Raw genomic sequence first — 21,860 nt, forward strand, 5'->3', positions numbered from 1 at the left:
CCACCCTCTGGACGGACTCTGGAGTCGCTCGGTGGAATGTTCCGGCGACCTTTGGGAAAACTGCTCCCCTGGCTGCTTTGGTTTCCCAACCTTCTTTTGGCCATGACCATCAGCTGGACAACTTCCAAACCCATGAGCCGGGGTCACATTAGAACGGTAATGCGCCTCTCTAAATATGGAAACAGGGAGGCTTTTAAAGCATGCCAGACAGCGGTCTCTGAAGACATCTGCACGCCCTTATCTGCGCTCAGGTTTACAGAGAGCAGATGTTCCTGGAGCACCGCATATCCCACAAAGCACCACTACCGCAGATACAACTTTTAATTGAGGTAACAGAGGCAAACCAGTTCCTAAGAGTCCCCCCCCCATAGCTACGTATGACTCCACGGTGCCGCGTACTTGCCTTTGGAGAGTTGAGTGGGGGAAAAAAAAAAGCAGTGTTTAGATCTAATCTGAAAGACAATCTTCTTCAAATTATATTTCCAGAAATAACGGGAGACAGGTTGAATTGGCTGTCCTGAGTGAAGGTATTAACTGTTCTTTTACACTGACATTTGTTCCCGTCTGAGGCAGGTTGAATTTGCATTCAACCGGTGATGCCTTGCTTAATGAATGCTTTTGCAAGCCCCAAAATGGAAAATTTCAGAACAGCACACATTTGTTTAAAAGAAATGAAAATCTTTAGAATTTGCACATTTCTAAACCAAGATGTGTAAGAGGGATTCCATCCAACATGAACTGACCTCTGAATGGCCTTTTTTTAAATAAATCCTGGTTGTTGTCAAATGTGAAAGAGTGAAAAACACAGATTTTTACATTACATATTACATGTAATATAATTTGGCAGACACTTTTATCCAAAGCAATTTACAGTTGATTATACTAAGGAGGGTTGAGGGCCTTGCTCAAGGGCCCAATGGCCCAATGGCTCTGGATCTTATTGTGGGGATCGAACCACCAACCTTGCGGGTCCCAGTCATGTACCTTAACCACTACGCTACAGGCTACCTACAGGCTCAAACTGTAAAACTATTAAAAAGGTGATAATTAAAGGGGAATTTGATGATACTTCAGCCAATAAGAGGCTCATGAAGCTATCAATCAATGTAGTGTGGAAATGAATGCAATTCCCTAAACAATCTAAGCCTTTCAGACAAAAATAGGATATTTTAGTATAAAAATCAGATTATTGTGAGCATACAAATCCAGTTTCTTCTTTAATAAGACATTCCCGTTTTTTTTTGTCATATCATTTCATCATAATGCACAAATGTTAGCCTTTTTTAAACTAACATGGGTAGGAATGTAGTCTACCATATCCATGTACGGACTGCTGAGATGGCTTATTTGGGAAAACCGTTTGCGTTGACCGGGACCGGACACGGTTGAAGTGGTCGTGCCACTTCGAGGGGGCGTGGAGACCCATGAGTGTTCATCACAGTCCCCTTCATCGTCACGCAGGAAGAGGTCTTCTCAGGCTACGGAAGCCATCGAATCCATCCCATTCGCTATTAGATCAGTAACTGCTTTCCGAAAAATAATCCAAGATATTCCCAAAAAAAGTTATCTTCCTACACAGTTCAATAGGCAGTCCCTGCCGCTGAGGCACAAACAGTTAATGATGTAGCATTGATTAGGTGCAATTGCAGAACATGAGCAATGCAGCGATATTGTCCTGGTAGCACTATAGTGTACCGCATACAGCATATGAACAGTTAAACCTGCCTGTGGCCATGCCCATAAACCATTATCCTTAACTTTGACTTACAATTTAATGCAAATCTGCACAGAGCTTGCCCATTGGGAAATTGAGTCTGAGAAGAAAAAGTACATGACTTGTGTTTACTTGTAAAACAACAAGCATTGAATGAAATGTCAGGTTTTGAAATCATGACGTTTTTTTTAAATTCATGGTCAGAGTTGAGAAAGGCTACATCACTGGTGCCTGGAAATGGGCGTTTACTGCGTAGTTCACCCGGGCAGTTTCTAAAGCACATGCCCACGGATAATGTGTTTCCCCAGATATAAACTCCTTTGAACTAACCTTCTAACCTTTTAACCATACAGGGTACAGACTCAGTACCGCCTACGGAGAGCTCTTGTCTTAGGTCCGCAATGTTGCGCTTGAGGCGGGGACTGGCAGGGCCCGCTTTTCCACTGTGGGCTTGCTGCCCGTCCCTGCCGATTGTGCTGGTTCCCGTGGGCGGTTTGTCCAAACGAAACAGAGGCGTGCAGGCGATGAGTGGAGCTCCTGATCGGGCGGCCGACACACCGTGGAACGACCCGGCAGATACGAAAGGCCCGTTTTAGGGGACGCCGGCTTCTTTCGAAATACAGTGTGGTTTCCGGAGACACCAGCTTGCGGGCACGAGGATACATTTTCCAAAGTGCAAAAGTTTGGTGTTTCCACTGCACTGTCGGTGGTAAGGTGAGCATCAACAGCAACACTTTTTTTAAAATTTTTTTACTTCTTTTCCATTTCCTGTTTGTTGCAGTAATGGATGAAATGGATGGAAATTTCACCCAAGGACTATGTTAAGGTCTACAGACTTACTTCCTTGTTTGTCAATATGCTTGCCTCTCATTGGACAACCTGTTGCCCCTGGATGTAAATCAACACTAGCCCATAATATTCTAGGGTATGTTGCATGCGGTCATCAACATCATGCCAAGCCCACACCAAATCAATTCACCTAAAAAGTTTTTTCCAAGCTGATGTTTGATTTAAGCCAGGACAAATACCTCAGTGGTCACAACCTAAACAATACTCGCTAACAGGTAAAACTGGCCTGAGCACCATATTTACATAACTTTACACCAGTCACTTTGCCCTCTCGGTCTTATTTAAAGCAGCTAGCAAAACCAACCTGTTGCAGAGGAAACAGCAGGAGCTGTGCTATTGAGAAGGCTAACTGATATGCTAACTGACAAGCTTATAGCGGATAACTGCATTATAGGAGGGTCTTCATTTCTTAATTACATTTTGGAAGGTTCATTATTACTATTATTAATTTCTTAAGAGTAGACATATGTATAGCTCTGTGTTAATGACCGGTAGCAGCAATTAACATTTTACAACCCCTAACACAGAGAACTACAGCCTTAAATTACAACTTAATGTTCGACTAGGAGCCATATTAAGTGTTAAAATTGTCCTTTTTTTTTCGTTTGTTTCTTTTGGCGAGTTTCACTCATTTCAAAAACTTTCAAGCACCATAAGTGATTGTTATGTCAGCAGTATATCGGCATTAGAAAGTTCAGCGCACTCTAATCCAATATTGCGGTCTTTCTTTGACATTTTAGCACGCTGTGGCTAAGAATCATGTGCCTGCTTTGGTCTGGAGGAACATCTACTGAGTAAGGGGCGGTGCAGCAGACGGGCCGGCGCGCAGGAGCGTGTTGGCGGGCAGGGTGCCGGGCGCGGCAGAGGCGGGCGGATTCTCACCTCCCATCCCTCGATGCGCGACTGGAGCTGCTCCAGAGCCTCCAGCTTCTCCATCTGCCTCTTGGTCTCGTTGATGTTGGAGCAGACCGCCTTCATGGCCTGCAGGGCTTCTTCCACCGCCGGGTAGTCCAAGTGCTTTTTCGGGGTCCTCTTCAGCAGCTCCTGCAGGGGGAGGGTAGGGGGGGAGGCAGTGTTCACCCAAACCGTCCCCAGTGGACCTCGGGTTCCAACCCCAGGGTGGGGGAGGGGGGCTCCTGTTCAGCCCTTGTGGGCGAATCGTGTCAGATAAGCAACAGCAGTATAGTCTCGTGGTGTGTATTTGTTTGTGTGTAGCCCCTGGAAGCAAAACATCACTGTACAAGCTGTTATGTGGTTATCTGGTGTATTTTATTTTCAGACCACAGCCAAATGCCCCTTTACCAGCCACTGTCACATATCCTGTCGTGTTGAGTTTGTGCTTCTATCCTGTGTTCAGTCTGTGCGTATATCCTGTGTCGAGTCTATGCCTATATCCCGTGTTGAGTGCGCTTATATCCTTAGTTGAGTCGGTGCATATATCCTGTGTTATAAAAGAGAAATAATTGTAAAACAATTCCTAATGCTGAAACAATTGTACAAGCTTTTTTCCCTGGCGAATCAAATAAAGGCCTTGAACTCTCGCACAGCTAACAGAACAAAGATCTTAAGTATGCAGAGTAAACAGGCAGTCCCACCCTCAGCAGAAGATTAACAGGCACCTTCACGCGGTAGCGCCGCTTCTGTGTGTTTGAAGGGATGATCAGAAAAACAAACTGACAGAGAAACACCTGCAGACTCATTAAAATCTCACCGAATGTTTTTTTAATTAAGCAGATGTTTTTGTTGACGAGGGATTTGCAAGTCCACCAAGCAGGTTTTTCAGACCTATAATGGGACATGGGTCTAATTAGCATAGGTCAGCCATCATCAAATCTGGACCTCGAATCCAAATCTGGCCCTGGTTTTCTTTTCACCCAGGTAATTAGCTGAACAAGTAGTTCTACCGAAGGACAGACTGTCTTCACACCTGACTCCCAGGTAAAGGGAGAGTGGAGAACCAGCAGTGCTCAGACCTCAAGGACCATGATTTGCTGATCCCTGGTATAGGTATAGGGACATTTTAACTGCACCTTCCGGATCATTCTGGTAAAAAAATGTATTTGGCTAACCTAAAAGAAGATACAACATGGTTACATTTTTTTTTTTTTTTTTTTAACAATACCCAACATAGACTGAAAGGGTAAGGTGTCAAGGTTAATCTGGTCTTCTTCTTCAGCCTGAATATTAAGTAGTAAAGCTGGAATCTGTTACACCTCAATTAACTAAATTCGGGAAATGAATAGAAATTGAAATTATGGATTTAAAAAGTAGCTATAATTTTCAACGGAACCTTTCAATTATATTAAAAGATAATATCAATGCAATCTTCTGAAATTCAGTCAGCCTTCATCCATAACTTTACACAGCAACCCAGAGACCCTCTGCCATATAGTTTATACTCATTTTACTACATTTTTATTTCTTTGCAACTCCATATGTTCTTATTATCCCGGGCTCTCCGGATGAGCCATTTTCATATACATAAACACAATAAAAACAAATCTGGTGACTGCAGTAATCCTCTATTGGGTCTATTAAGTATCAAGCAGTGCCTGAATCCAGGGAGGTGAAGGGAAAGAGGGTTTCATTACCTTTAGCAAGAGGGGATATTTGCAGATTCTCTGAATTGGTGAGAGCAGGTACCCCTCCAGTGGAACCTCTGACGTCTTCTTACCTCCCAGAACCATACAGTGCTGGGGACAGAAATAAACAGACACGTAAACACAGTTCTGGTGCGACACACAGGAAGTACCTGGGTAACAGGGTACACAGCAGGCGGCGGGCCTGAATGAACGCAGACCGTGCCATTTCTCATTTCTCAAACGCCTTCGATTTGATGAGGTTCACAAAATCAATAACGCTATCCCTCCAACGACCTCCGATAACAAGGAAGAACCTCGCTCCCAGGAGATTGATAGAGGAGGAACAAGTAGGAACACCTGCTCAGGAAAGCACAATTCAACTCAAAATGGCGCATGTTTTTCAATCAGATGCTTAATTTCTCATAAATATGGAAATTGAAGACTCAAAGATGACTACATTGCTTTCTTGCATTATTTTGTGTTTATTATATATTTCTTTATTGTCTGGATGTGTCCGTGTTGATGTTCCTTTGGTTTACACCTAGGAAATATCGCTGCTGTTAATATCAGTCTTAATCTTTTTAAAAATATTCAATCTTACATTCAGCTCATTTAGGCCTATCTCATTGGCGACTTAACAATAACAACATTTTGAGAGTTTAGAAAGTAACCAATCTCTACACGCCCAACTCATTCATCACCGCTTAAATAAAAAACCCTGAGAGACTTAAATAGAACTGTAAAACATCAAATCTATTTTTGGTCCAGCTGGCCCAGAAGAAAATACAGAATTATAGTGAATTGCAATATCTCTGAAATGTAGTGTTTTCTATTTTTGAAGGTGCAAGAGGATGAAATATGGAGAAAAAAATGTTTCCATATAATTGCTTGCAATGGTAAATGGTTGGCATTTATATAGCGCCTTTATCCAAAGCGCTGTACAATTGATGCTTCTCATTCACTCATTCATACACACACTCACACATCAACGGCGACTGGCTGCCATGCAAGGCACCGACCAGCTCGTCAGGAGCATTTAGGGGTTAGGTGTCTTGCTCAGGGACATTTCGACACAGCCCTGGTGGGGGATCGAACCAGCAACCCTCCGACTGCCAGGCAACTGCTCTTACTGCCTGACGCAATATGAGAGGAACCATGACAAGCGTCCTCTATGACTTTGGAAAAACGTGAGCAGCCTGACAACTGTGAGTGGCAGCTCTCAGAATTGAACCAAAGCTAATTTATTTATTATTAATATTCATGCATTATTAAAGCTATTTGATTTCAAATCCCGAACCACCGCGAGGAGAAGTAGACCGGGCACATCCCAATCTGCATCTCATTCCCACAAGCTCCCAACAAGATCTCACTTGTCCAGTCTTCCCATGTTTATTTGAATGAAACGCCATCTTAAATATATATTTTTAAATGAATATGGACTACCTTGCATAACAGTCACCATGGTTCTCTTAGCACAGTGGTGTATTCAACTGCAGGGGTTTACAGTGGGGTGCTGTAATTTGGGCACCCCTGGTTTAAATGTCTGTTACAATGAATCTGTATGTGATCGAACTCTAATTGGTACAGTTAAACATGAGACCTTTCTGCTAATTTTGCAGCATGATTACTTTTTAATGTAATTATTTACTGTTTATAAATTATTTTAAAAAAGGAAAAGGGTCCTGTTTAACCATTTAGAGGTCAGGTTCGCTTGCGTTCCCTTAGGTATTAATTGTAAAAGGCTGTTTTACCAGGGGTGCCCAAAAATCTTTTTGCACACTAATGTATAAACAAGTCTTGAAATGACCTTAAAAACACTGCTGGTGTCATAAATAGACAGCCCAATAGTTCAGCAGTTCAGGTGTGGGTCTAGCTGTGTAGAACTCAGCTCACCCAAGTAGCAGCAATGAGCTCACTATGACGACCAAAATGCCACTTCATTTATCCATTTTCAGCATGTTTCATGTGCCCTTGCGCAGAGAAACCATAAGGTTTTTTTGTTTTTCCAAGGAGACATCGGTCAACACAAAGTCATGTGAACTTTGACATCCAGTGATCAATCATCATGACGGGCCAGGTATCTGGAAATCAATCTGAGCAACCTCACTCCGCTGCCCTTGACACTGACTCTCATAAGGCATAGTGAAAGAGAAAGGCAAAAAAAAACAATACTCACCAACAGGAAGGTCCTGACATTGGGGTTTTTGTTGAGCTCCATCAGTAGTCGGAGTGCTTTTTCGTGGTTACTGCAATACTCCCCGTACACGGAGAATCTGCTTTTCTGAAATTGCAATGATGAAAATGCATGTCATTTGCATGAAAACAATGCTTGAGGAAATGAATAAGCTTGGGGGCCAAGGTCGTGCTTTAGAATCTTTGTCACAACGACTGAAATAAACAGTAAAATTACACCTGCTGGCACAATGGTGATAACCCTCAAAAAGGGCCTGCTATAGTTAAAACAACAAAATATACAGTACTGTGCAGAAGTCTTAGGCACCCAACCTTTATTATATATGTTTATTTTTTGTATTGTGTGTTAGTATAAAAGAACACATTTGAGATTCCCAAATATTCATTCTCCAAAAGATGTAATTTTACAGAGACATTTTTGTATTTAATTTAAAAAAGTAACAGATTACTGCAAGCAATTCACAACTTTTTACATAAAAACTTGATCAAGGCTGTCTGAGATGAGAAGCAAGGAGCCAACCAAAGTCTGCAGAAGAACGGTGACTTTAGTTGTTAAAAAGTTCTCCAACATGCTAGGAACAGCCTCCCTGCTGATTGTCTTATAGAACTGCAGGACAGCGTTGGCTATCTCAGAGAAGTGATGCAGTTTTAACACCGAAGGGTGGTCACAAAAAATATTGATTTGATCTATTCAGCCAAATTACTAAAATGTAATATAAAATGTATAGTAAGATTATTTAGGACCTTTCACTGAATTATTTTTGAAAGATCTGTACAGAATGTTAAACAGGTGCCTAAGACTTTTGCACAGTACTGTATAGACAGAAAACACCTCTCTGGTGCAGCTGGGCTGAGAAACCTAACCCCTATGTCATTCAGACCAGGTTTGTGCTGGACATCCTACCCCATGGAGCCTATGTACAGATACCCTTGAAGGATACATTACACACTGCCTCTCTGTGCTGAACGAGCAGAGTGCGATCGATCCCAAAGCACATGTTTATACGGACATCTGAACGGGGAGAGTCGTGCTGCCTCGAGGAATTCACCAACAACAGAGTAAATGCAGCCCCCAATAGAATATTTATGTCAGTACAGTACAGTACAGTACAGACAACAGCATGCAGGCAATCTGTCGTGTTTTTGCCAGGGTCCGGACAGCTGGAAATCACCAGCATTAGGTGACAGAATAGAACAGCCTGGAAAAGGATCTAACGCATAGCAAAAGTATACCTTTAAACCAATTCAGGCATTCTTCAGCTATAAAAAAAACTATAAAAAAATTAAAAAATTAAAAAACACAAATATAAGTAAGGTTTCCATGATAAATAGCATGCGTTATTGCCAGTCACCAACTTTTAAATGTAATTCGAAAAAAATGAGTTTAATCAGCATTTCCCTGTGGTCACTGTCTATAAACCGACAAGATTCGTATCTTCAGTGGGGTTTTTTCCGGACTTTCACCTGTAGACTCGACAAATCTCCCTTCTGCATCACGCAGGGGCTACGCGCTGTCGCCCCCCCTCCCTCAGAGACCAGATCACGGCCTGTCAGAGTCTGTTTGGCCGGTAAACACCGTCCCAGTCTACGCGAAAAAGCCCCCAGCGCCGCAGCCTCAGACGGCAGCTAAATAAAGACGAACCTCGGAGAGCCTCAACATCTGTTCTGGCATATGCTCTGGAAAAGAAGCTCTCTTCTCAGAGCGTGCGCAGGGCACAGCCGCCGAAGCAGAAGCTAAAGTGATATGTGATATCATACATGCAGAAATAATGAGCCATAGCTCATTTCCACTTTAAATCCGGCAACAGGCATTTGTACAGAGGCCATTTATTAGGCAATCGGAGTAAAGTGCACTGGGGGTTTGTTCTCAACTTTGACCTACAAATTTTAGCAGGCGCTACAAATTTTATACGTTTTTACATATGAAAAACACACAAACCCCACGGTGCCAGCACAGAATTTCTTAATTTCAGTGCAGTTTGAGAACATTTGGGACCATTCCCACAATGCTTTGCAGGAAGAGGTGCCCATTTACCAAAAAGCAGTAACAAAGATAAAACAAATCAATCCGTTCATGGAACATACTGCAGGGATTGTGACCTTAAAGTTTATCAGAAAGCCTGCCCTTGTAAATGTATACAACATTCCCACCAGCAGCGAAAGTTAAGAAAATAATTTTTATTTAGGATATTTCAAAACAAACTTCAGGATGCCGTCAGGCGGCCAAATCACCGGAGAAGGTTGCAACGAAGGCGTTAGTGTGTCCACTTGCGATTTGACAGGAATTTCAAGGCCAAGAGATTCACGGGCACAGTGCAGAGCATTATGGGAAATGAGTGCCAAACCTCCCTTTCTGGGTTTGCTGGTAGAAGCAACAATGCGGCTGTCCGATTCTAGCTGAAAAAACGCATCCTAACACTTTTTTTTTTTGGAGGTGAGGTACTGGAAAGTGAAAAACTGTAAAAAAATAAATGAAAAACATGAGCTTGTCAGAGACGCATGACCAAATGTGTCTCTTCTCCCCTCCTTATCTCAGAGAAAAGGAATACTTAACTGACAGAAGACAGATGAAAGTGCCTCTTCCTTACAGAGCGTGCCAGGAGGACTGGCGGTGCAGTTCTGATACTCACTCACGTCTGACCGGCCGAGCGTCTCTGTCGCTGGCTCCTGACATCTCTTCCCCCCTCGAAATTATGCTGTCGCCGCTAACACAACCGGAACTCATCTCAACGGATAGATACCCAGCGTTCCTTAATCAGAAAACTTTGCCGAATTCTGTCAGTTATTTGCTCGCACAGAGCTTCGCAGTCAATAGATCATGTAGTTTAATCAATGTATGTGAAATAAAACCATTCTGGGAGCCTAAGGAGATCTGCTCAATGGCTACAGCAGTCCCAAATACTCCTTCCTTCTCCATCTTGAAAAGAATGTCCAGCAAATCTTTCTTTCCAAGTCCCAACACAGCCCTGCTGAAAATTACAGGTTGAACCAGCCTGCTTAAACCAGCCAAATTTGCACAGGTTGGTTTCAGCAGTGTTTTTGACACGTTTAGCTGGTCGACCAGATGTCCACCAGCTGACCAGCCTATTGTAAATAGTCAGCTACTCCACCAGTTCACCATAAGCATACTCTACCAGCTTAACCAGCTTTGCCCATCAAGAGACCAGCTTTGACCACCCACAGGCCAGCAACGACCAGCTAGAAGTGTTGAAAACACAGCTTAAACCATCTTAAACCAGCTTAAACCAGTTTATAATCCCAACAGGGAGCATTTTATCCATGACCTCCAGGGAGTTGTGTTCTGAACAGCTCAGAGCTGGTGAGGATGCAAATACCTGCAAAATACTATCAAACTGAGGCAGCTAACGAGGCACAAAAAGCATCGCTATAATGAAATGACTGTTTGTGTGAGCAGTATTAGGGCTAATATTGACTTATGAAAAGCACCCTAAAATGGTGTGGTTCATACACAGGCCAGCTGTAGCTTATTCATGTTGCCTTTCCACATGGGTGGAGTTTAAGCCATTTAAGCCCTCGAATATTGAACCAGAAATGGAAGTAAGATAAAAGACTTGGCTTTGACCTAACGTCAAGCCAAGTTAAACGTATATTTGAAGCGAGTTGCATAATTTCCGCTTTTTTATCTGCTTAGAAAATGCCCTTATCCAGCACAACCGCCCTTATAGAAATGGAATTTACTGCAATAAATGCGGACTTTAGGGTGATATGTTGGTAGATGCAACACAGTGGTGGAGTGAGCACTGCCGTCTCACAGCATGGCGGTACCGAGTTGTGACGGAACCATTTCTGTATGGATTTTGAGGCATTGGGTCATTGTCTAGCCGGATCGTCCATCGTATATTGTCATATAATTATATTGTTTATTTTTTTGTGCATTGCCAGTCAGGGGTGGCAATAATTCTGGAGCCCACTGTATTTTATTTAAGTATACTGCAGCATATTCTATTTCAGTAAGGGTCCCTGTAAATACACTCGAGCGATTCCCGCATGTGGCAGAAGTAGTCCAAGTCTGGATGTTCAACCGCAAATATCCTGGTCACGATGCCTGAGCTTCTGCTGTTTCAGACGTTTTAAGCGTCCCCACACGAAAAGGGATATGAAGCAGATGAACGGGTCGATCGAGGGAGAGAGCTCTCCGGGCTGTTCCGGAAGCTTCTCTGCCTCGCTTTCATCCCCGAGGGTGGGTCTCCGGGGTTAATCAAATCAGAGAAGGGCGGCCAGCGCCCCTTCCTCTGATCTTCGTGTCAGGGGGGCAGAGCGGCAGACAGACGGTTGGGGGGGGGTGACCCCGCTGGTACGAGGGGGTGGGGGGTGGGGGGGGGGTTACTGACAGATCGCGGGCTCTAGGGTGCAGGGTTACAGATTTGAGGTCTCTTGACGAAGGGCTTCCGCCAGCACCGTAACTGGCTGTAGAATTTCAGCTGTGACCAACACTGCATTTCTGCAGTTCTTCAGTAACAGATGAAAGAAATAACATCATAGAGTGCGGCACAACACCTTGTCATTGGGACTTTTTAAAGCCTTATTTCTGTACACAATGCAGGGCTTTGCGTGCTTACATTGTAGGCCGTACACAGGTGCGGTCTACAAGAATTCAAAATTAAATGTGAGCTTTATCAATATAAATCCACGTCCAGAAGCAGAGGCGAGCCACCATTTTGTGACCACCTTGTCATTGCTTATCTGCCATTCTCTTTCAGTCTACATAGAGATACACTTCATCCTGTTTCAGATAAAAGTGCCAAATGTGGTCTGCAGTTTACGGTAAGTGTTTTTCTTGATACAGAAATGCTGTGCCATGTTGTCCCCAGTTTACTTTAACAAAGCATTCTTCTATCTTTTATTCTATAAATAAAACATGAGGCCAGGCTGCTCTAGATCCAGACTGTTTTCATTATCTGCAGAAAAAAAGAAACTTAACTCAAGCAGCCTGGGGTTTGTGACTCTGACAAGGCATTTAAGCAAGTGTAACATTTTCACTGTGTGTGTGTGTGTCTGAGAGAGAGAGAGAGAGAGAGAGAGAGAGAGAGAGAGAGAGAGAGTGTGTGTGTGTGTGTGTGTGTGCGTTTGCATGCTTAGAGGTCCAACTACCGCAGTGCGTTTCTGTGAACATAGTGCTCACTTAGCGGTGCACTATAGAACACAGCTTGGTTCTGTGTCCGGGGGAGGGGGGAGGGGGGAGAGAGGTTCTGTGTCCGGGGGAGAGAGGAGAGAGGAGAGAGGTTCTGTGTCCGGGGGAGGGGGGGGGGGGGAGAGAGGTTCTGTGTCCGGGGGAGAGAGGAGAGAGGAGAGAGGTTCTGTGTCCGGGGGAGGGGGGGGGGGAGAGGTTCTGTGTTCGGGGGAGAGAGGAGAGAGGAGAGAGGTTCTGTGTCCGGGGGAGAGAGGAGAGAGGTTCTGTGTCCGGGGGAGGAGAGAGGAGAGAGGTTCTGTGTCCGGGGGAGGAGAGAGGAGAGAGGTTCTGTGTCCGGGGGAGGAGAGAGGAGAGAGGTTCTGTGTCCGGGGGAGGGGGGGGAGAGAGGTTCTGTGTCTGGGGGAGGGGGGGGAGAGGAGAGAGGTTCTGTGTCCTGGGGGGGGGGGGGGGGGGGAGAGGAGAGGGGTTCTGTGTCCGGGGGAGGGAGGGGAGAGGAGAGTATGGGAGGAAGGCGAGGGCCTGCTCTGAGTGTGTACTCACAAACTTGAGGAAGACGTGGCCCAGGGCATGCTGGGGCTGGGGCTCGGGCATCAGGCTGGACTCCAGAGCTGCCAGCACCTCTTGGTGGACATGGAGGATGTCCTCCATGTTAGAGAACAGGATCTGCAAGCACACAGAGGCCAGTGTTAGCAGCTCGCTGAAAAACACACACACACACACACACACACACACACACACCACACACACACACACACACACACACACACACAACACACACACACACACACACACACACACACACACACACACACACACACACACACACACACACACACACACACACACACACACACACACACACACACACACAGTCTGCACCAACGCACACATTCACACGCACACATTCACAGCCTGTGATTAATCTCAAATAAATACGTGTTGGTTTTTCCCTCCTTGTTAGATGGTTACCTGATTTACCTATCAGTCTTACTGCATGTGAACAGGCATAGCATAATGAGCACTATGTAATGTTCACAAAGCACCTCTCTCCCTCTCTCCTCTCTCCCTCACTTTCTCCCTCTCTCCTTCTCGCTCTCCCTCTTTCCCACTCTCCATCTCCCTCCCTCCATCTCCCTCCCTCCCTCGCCCTCTGCATCTCTCCCTCCCTCCCTCTCCCTCTGCATCTCTCCCTCTCTCCCTCTCCCCCCCTCTGCATCTCTCTCTCTCTCCCCCTCCCTTCCTCTCGCTTCCTAACCCTCCCTCTGCATCTCTCTCTCTCACTCTCCCCCTCCCTCCCTTCCTCTCTTCCTATCCCTCCCTCTGCATCTCTCTCTCTCTCTCTCTCTCCCCCTCCCACCCTCCCTCTCTCTTCCTATCCCTCCCTCTGCATCGCTCCCTCTCTCTCCCCCTCTCCCTCCCTCTCTCTCTCTCGGGGACAGGGTTTCACACGGTTGCAGTGACAGAGCTCTGCAGTGGAGCTCAGAGCCCCTCAGAGTCGTGAAACAAAGCCAGAGCTGTTTCCTCCGGCTCCCTCTCTCCCCGGCCCTCAGAGCGCCTCATTAATATGGATGCTACCAACACGGGAAAAAAAAACATTCAGTACGGCCATCCGCCAGAGTCCAGCGGGAAGCGGGAAAACTCAGGAGTTCCACCAATCAGGCCCCGTTTCTGCCCTAGATGGGAGAGGTGTGTTCTACAGACACATATTAAGCTCAGTCCAAAGCGAGTTTTGTAAGAAGAATCTCCATTGGCTTTGAACTTAGTCGAGGACTAGGCTGAATCCGTGTCTGGGAAACTACACAAGTGCCACCCAAGTGGCCTTCCTCAGATATGCTGAAATAGAGGAATACAGTCCTGGCATCACCTTACTGGGAGAAAACACAAGAGCTGCACCAATCAGAGTTCAGAGTATATTGGTAACAATCAATAGAACAATAGAATAGAATAGAAGGATTATAACTGGATACTTTCTTGCTGCATTCTCACTACCTCCTGGTTAATACACAAAGGAAGCCAAGAAGTATAGCCTGAAAGCATCCACCAATCACTGTCAGTGTCAGTCTCATCGGTTGTTGCCAATGTGCTCCACGATTGGTGGAGGTCATTCTCAGGCAGTAACATGCCGTCCCCGTTTTATTGTCCCTCAGACAGCTTAATATTTGTGACGGAACAAAGAGAACGGCTCGAGCAGCCTTTCAAGCAGATCCACTTACAGCACCTGAGGACAGTGCTTCATCTTCCCAAAATGCACCTGTCTGACAAACGCCGGCCAGACCGTGTCAAAACCCCATTTTTCCGCGTTAAGCTCGCAAATTCGCCTTGACGGAAAGACAAAAAGACGAAATCTCAGCCTCCGGGACTTTGGGAAGGAGAAAGCAGTGTGAACGCGGGAGGTCTCGGGTTGCGTTCGGGCGGACGTCAGCCCGCGCCACCCAGAGCGAGCACCCCGTCAGGTCCCCGCGCGCCCCCCTTCAGGGCCCCGCGCTCCCCGTCAGGTCCCCGCGCGCCCCCCTTCAGGGCCCCGCGCTCCCCGTCAGGTCCCCGCGCGCCCCCCCTTCAGGGCCCCGCGCTCCCCGTCAGGTCCCCGCGCGCCCCCCTTCAGGGCCCGCGCTCCCCGTCAGGGCCCCGCGCTCCCCGTCAGGGCCCCGCGCTCCCCTTCAGGGCCCCGCGCTCCCCGTCAGGTCCCCGCGCGCCCCCCCTTCAGGGCCCCGCGCTCCCCGTCAGGGCCCCGCGCTCCCCGTCAGGGCCCCGCGCTGCCCGTCAGAGACCTGCTTTAACTGACGGCCCTCGTTCATCTGCAGAGCGCATTGTCCTCTCATTTAAAGGACACAGAAAAAATATATTAAAATGTATATCGCAATATATTCCTTAAATATATGAAATTACAAATGGGCACTTGGCCTAAAGAAATATATCAGGAGTGACCATATATTTCCATATATATGATATGTTTTGAAATATATGGCAATATAAGTTTTTCCCTGCATTCTGATAATGTGCTCTCTGCACATATTTACTACAGAAAGAAGGATTAATGTAAGATGAGCTCATTCTTCATTTCTGCTATAGCTCAAGCTTTAATTTACTAGCAAACCGGTAAGCCTGGTCTGATCTACCACATCGCGAATCATTATTTATTATTAGAGTTCCCCAGTGCCTGGGGGAAAGGACCGGGGTTGATTATTTAAATAATTGGGGCCCGCAGGTCATTATAGTATCAGCATAATCGAATCGTAAGCTTGCATTTTTTGGAAAGACATAAACAGCATATTTATTCACTGCGGATTGACCGCAGTGAAACCCGCCCCCAGCATCAGAGACAAACAAGGAAGTGGAAATGACAGCGGCGAGATCACCCTTCACGTTTTCGGGGGAGAGGCATTGCTGGTCGTCAGCGGTCTGTTGGATCCTGTGCAGGAAGGCCTGGGGAGGAGAGAGAGGAGGGGAAGAACGAGGTTTACGGTCGATAACGATCCTCTAGTTACCGTGCGTGTGGGGTGCGGGGGGAAAAACAACACACGCATTCTCTCTCTCTCACTCTCTCACTCTCTCACTCTCTCACTCTCTCTCTCTCTCTCTCTCTCTCTCTCTCTCTCTCTCTCTCTCTCTCTCTCTCTCTTCTCTCTCTCTCCCTCTCTCTCTCTCTCTCTCTCTGACATGTGGTCCTGGTTTCACGGTTGAAAGAAAGGCACAAGCATAATAAATAAAGAACCTGGAGCGCCGTCCTCACACTGAAACCCGGCCACGTCACGGACCTTTACCAAACACCACGGGCTGTAGCACGTATGAGCAGGGAATCATCTCATTTACATGGCATAGCATTCATTTAGCCACTTACCATGCGGCAGAAACAGACATGCAGTTTCCTAATAAATACGAGTAATACATGAGATATGAGAATAATACCTCAACTGTTTGCCACTCAACCTATTTGACTGAATTGATAGATTTCTCGTAACAATTCTGTTATACCCATTCTACTTTCAAATCTTGCTGGCCAGCGGAGGATGGGCTCCACTGCTTATAGGCTGAGATTTCATCCTGTCCGGGAGTTTGTGTAACCATCTCCAGTGAAAATACCAGCAAGGACATACACTCAGTGAGCACTTTTTATTTATTAGACTTATTGGTCTTCTGCTGCTGTAGCCTCTGACTAATCTCATTAACAAGGCAGAACTGTTCTGCAGAACTGCTTCTCACTGGATGTTTCGGACCATTCTCTGCAAACTCTAGAGACTGTTGTGCATGAAAATCCCAGGAGATCAGCAGTTTCTTAGATCCTAAAACCACCCTGTCTAGCACCAACAATCATTCCACATTCAAAGATCATATTTATTCCCCATTCGGACATTTGGCCTGAACAGTTGGACCTCTTGACCATATATGCATGCTTTTATGCATTTAGTTGCTGTCACATGACTGATTGATAAAATATTTGCATTAACAAGTTGGTGTACAGGTCTACCTAATAAATTGCTCACTGAGTGTACGTGAAGTCACGAAATTACTCATGCGATGTGAACAATGCAAACCAACCATCAAAATACAAATCCGGAATAGATGCATTTCACCAAACTCAACGGTAAATGCTGCCAAGTTGTTACCGGCAAGATTTGTAAAGGAGAAAGCCAATTAAAAACGGCGTTGTTAAGCATAACAGAGAAACTCTTCTCCTTCAATTCTTCGGAAAAACGATTATCGACTTCCTTGGGATTTCACATCATCACATATAAGGAGGCCAAGTCACATGTAATGGCTTTCAATGCGCTGCAGTCAAAAGGATTTCATAATTGGAAGAATAATTTATCTGAAACTTTCACCACCGAGGGAAGAGAATCGAAAGAGGAAAAAAATTATCCTGACAGAGATCTTAGGCGCAACTCAACAGATAAAGAGGGGCAGGAGAGAGGGGAACACATCCCTGGATTAATTTAGAATTATGAATTATGGATTACGATTTCATATCTGTGGTCCATTTTCGGCCTCGAGGGTCGGCGGACTCCACCCGCCGTTGCCATGACTGGCATAGCGGCAACAGCCATAACCGCGTGCCGCGATGACATTCTGACCCCTTCCGGACTCCCCTCCACCATTTTCACCCCCTCTGGACCGATGCTGGGTCTCTGCGTTAGCAGGGGCATCTGGATTTGGTCATGGCGATTAGGAACGTGTGTTGAGTGACTGACAGGCAGCCCTGACCCTGCCTGTGACATGTAAACAAACGCAGGGGCGTAGTTTGCGGGTTTCAAAGGGATGCGTGATGGGGGGGGACAGACGAGAGAGAAAGGGGACCAGCAAGGCCTGTGCCAAAGGGGAAGAGGAACTGGCACAGCCAGAAATACACCTCCTCAGCTGAATGAACTGTGTTCAAGAACACTTGAGATCTTAGAGGATTCGCACCCAAATACTGCAAAAATGGAAGCCTTAAGAACAGTTGCCATCAGTCTGCAAATTCCATGACAACCACTTTCTGATCAGCAGTTAATATCTCTGCTCATTTTTTCGTATTTAAAGCCTACAGGAAATGTATATCTAAATATAGAAACACTTAGCCTACAACACATTACTTTTGTAAAAATACATTTTTGGTACAATAGGGGACCAGACCAGAGGAGCTCCCTGGCAGGGGCACATACAGAAAGCTATGCATCTTGCTTAATGTATCAGTAATTGACTGGAAGTATCAATGGTCAGCAATCGATTAAGACCATCAATACTTTCAAATTGACAAACTTTGTCGTTTAAACGTGCAGATGCATTTTTGCACCGCGTAACCCTTTAGCGGTTTTCCAAGTGTTGCCCATCCCTAGCCGCGACCTCTGACCTCAGCCGGGAGAACAAGGGGACCCCTCTGAGGGGCACGAGCGGGGGTGGGGGTGGGAGTGGGGTGGTCAGGTTTCACCCGGGCTTCCGGAGCTGGAGCAGAGAAGGGCTGGCAGCGAGCGTCCAGACCGTGTCAGCGGCGAACGGCGGATCGATCCTCACGTTTTTCAGCTCTTAATATAGAATCATCCTTTCAGTATCCCTCCCTCCCCGGCCCACCCTGCCTCAGCCTCAGAACAACAAGTTCTGCCTTCAGAGCGTCACAACTCAGAAGGACAACGCACGCACGCACGCACGCACGCACGCGCGCACACACGCACGCGCACACACGCGCACACAAGCACACACACACACACGCACACACGCTACAGAGAACCGAAGCCCTTAACAAAACGGGTGTTTTTCAACCGTTTACCCACCCCCAGCAAAGTGGTTTCGTTGGTTTAGATGAAGGTACATACTGCCTGGTATTCAATCAGGATCAGCACTTTGGAAGACTAGCCGATGGGATGTAAAATCTGAGGTTCGGGGATAGCAGGGCGACTCCCTCAGAGTAGGACTGAGGTGTTCTGTGACAGCTCACTAAATTATTCAGCATGGAGAGAGGTGTTAAAAAAAAAAAAAAAAAAAAAAAAAAAAAAAAAAAGGGGGGTATCATTTTGCTTTCGATGAGGTCTTCACACAGATGAATAATTTACAAGTGAAAGCTGGAAATTTGTTAGACCAACGTGCCAAACTTCAACCTTCCAACCTTTCGGGACTGCCTGAGAGAGCCAGAGGGATCTTTTCCCTCCTCGGGATCACATCACATTCCCTTTCAGCCTGACCGAACTCAGATACAGCAACAACCAAAATATCCAAACACCCTACCTCAATCCGAAAAAAAAAAGCTACCATTTCCCCCTTGTGAAGTTGAGAAATCAGACAAGCTATGGACCTATGCGGTTGGGTTATTACTCACAAATATTCATGTTATCGCCAACCATGATCTAATCTAGCAAACCTAATGAGCCAGACTGGTGACTGTAAGGTTGACGGGTTTCTGTTGAAGAGAGGCAAGCTTCCACCTTTAACAGTCCAAGCAAATCTATGAAAGCGTGCAGTACACAAACTCCCTCACACAGTGCGCTAACCTCTTCACACAGTATGCTAACCTCTTCACACAGTACGCTAACCTCTTCACACAGTACGCTAACCTCTTCACACAGTACGCTAACCTCTTCACACAGTATGCTAACCTCTTCACACAGTACGCTAACCTCTTCACACAGTACGCTAACCTCTTCACACAGTACGCTAACCTCTTCACACAGTACGCTACCTTTTCATAAACTATGCTAACCTCTTCACACAGTACGCTAACCTCTTCACACAGTACGCTAACCTCTTCACACAGTACGCTAACCTCTTCACACAGTACGCTAACCTCTTCACACAGTATGCTAAGCTCTTCACACAGTACGCTAACCTCTTCACACAGTACGCTAACCTCTTCACACAGTACGCTAACCTCTTCACACAGTACGCTAACCTCTTCACACAGTACGCTAAGCTCTTCACACAGTATGCTAAGCTCTTCAAACAGTATGCTAACCTCTTCACACAGTACGCTAACCTCTTCACACAATATGCTAATCTCCTCACATAGCACACTATAAAAGAGATGTTAGCGCACTAACTACACAGAATGCACTAAACTCTTCACAGTATGCTAACCACTTCGCCCACAGCACGCTAACCGCCTTTCACAATGTGCTAACCACACAGAGCATGCTAAGCTCTTCACACAGTGCGCTAAGCTCCTAGTCTACAGTGCGCTAACCTCTTCATAGCCTTCCATTCCACGTAAAACCCGCACGGGTTCGGCAGACAACTTCAAAGGCGGCCTGTTTCAACAGCACCATCACTGCAAGGGACGAACTTTGCTCTTTCAAACATTATTCACGCCTGCCTTCCCGTAAGTCAGACGGGTCTCCGTTTACGGCCAAGTGGATCAAGTCTAATGACTCCGCCAATTAAAAACCCACTTGGGCTCAACCTCATCAGCCCCCGACCGAGAACTCGTTTGGGGATTTCTGCGTTCAAAGAGGACGCTAATCGCTTCTCCTATATGGTGATTTTGACTTGGGCGTTATTAATGGGTAAGGTCAGAAATTACTTCAAAAGGACAGTCACTGAGCTTTAAGGGATACGGCCATTCATTGGGGTTTTGCTATTGCCATACAGTATGTGTCACTGTGGTTTGCATTATGTACCTTGGGCACCAGTGTGTGTGATTGCGTGAGATATTCACTGCAAAGAGAGGGAGGACAAAAATACTTAATTGCCAGTTTGAGTTTGAGTGATTTTTCACAGAATTACCCTACAATTTTCTGGAAAAGGGTCATGACATATCTTGAAATAAAACAAAATATCCTAATAAGGGGCAACAACCTAATATCTAGATAAAGGGGTTTGGATACAATAAAACCTAACAAAACCATATAATTGTTTCCAAAGCTCTCACACATTACATTACAAACACACAGTTATGAGTTCATGAATGATTAGTTTTCATGCTTAAACATATTCACTGAAAGCAGGTCCACATAGGCAACAGAATTGCACATGGATGGTTTCATGGAAATTAATTAAATATATTACCACAGCAATCACTGTGTCAATATGGGAGTGTCGAGAGGCAAGTTATGATGTATTGGAATATCGACTTTTTGAGCACAGCCCTAGTGACCAACTCCATCAATAAGGGACACAGGAGTTGGAGGGGAGAGGGGGGAAGGGTGATGAGGGGCATCTTCTTCTGGCTCTTTGGGCGGTTGAAACCCAATATGCAAACGGCCGGCCTGGGGGAGAGAGAGCGCAGATGTCAGCGGGTCGAGGAGACGCAGGGCTTTCCAACAACGCAGCGCATCAAACACCGCAGGTTATTACTCACAGGTCTGCGAGGACCCGACCTGACGCACGACCGCCTCCCTCTATAATTTCCACAGAGCCGCGTCTCCACCATAACAAGTGTCACCGTGCCGGGAACAGCACGGTCAGCTGATTATTATTTACTGTGAAAGCGGTCATCCAAAACCCAACAGGCACTTTGACACACACACACACACACACACACACACTCAAACACACAAATACAGAGGCACACACAAACACACACACACACACACACACTCAAACACACACTCAAACATACAAATACAGACGCACACACAGACACACACATACACACACTCAAACACACAAATACAGATGCACAGACCCACACACAAACACTGGAGCTGTGACTCTGTATTCTTCCCAATAAAAAAATTAATGCAGAGTCAAGTTAAGGACTTGGTAAAATGAATGGCTAAATACAACAGCAGACAGGCCTGCTAGGAAGCTACTAGAAAATAATACAGCTAATAGAAAATAATATTATTATAAATGAGCTAGTATAAAATATATCTGCTGCAGCTGTGTCCCCATAGCCACTGGCCACGCCATTCAAATCGCTGCTATAAAAAGCCACGAGCCGTACAGATTTGTCTCCGTTAGCTTCCCG

The 21,860-nt window shown here is 45.8% G+C and overlaps 1 protein-coding gene across 1 annotated transcript in view; it reads right to left on the reverse strand.

Moving 5' to 3' along the window:
- LOC133138221 (phosphatidylinositol 3,4,5-trisphosphate-dependent Rac exchanger 1 protein-like) overlaps positions 1-21,860 on the reverse strand; it is a 112,974-nt gene that overhangs the window by 66,658 nt on the left and 24,456 nt on the right. The window contains exons 2-6 of the mRNA XM_061256798.1: positions 15,848-15,913; positions 13,031-13,153; positions 7,322-7,426; positions 5,155-5,256; positions 3,446-3,607 (exon numbers count right to left, since the gene is read on the reverse strand). Coding sequence (XP_061112782.1) covers positions 3,446-3,607; positions 5,155-5,256; positions 7,322-7,426; positions 13,031-13,153; positions 15,848-15,913 — 558 coding nt within the window. The remainder of the gene's footprint in view (positions 1-3,445; positions 3,608-5,154; positions 5,257-7,321; positions 7,427-13,030; positions 13,154-15,847; positions 15,914-21,860) is intronic.

The sequence above is a fragment of the Conger conger genome, chromosome 10, assembly GCF_963514075.1.
Source record: "Conger conger chromosome 10, fConCon1.1, whole genome shotgun sequence".
NCBI classification, from domain to species: domain Eukaryota; kingdom Metazoa; phylum Chordata; class Actinopteri; order Anguilliformes; family Congridae; genus Conger; species Conger conger.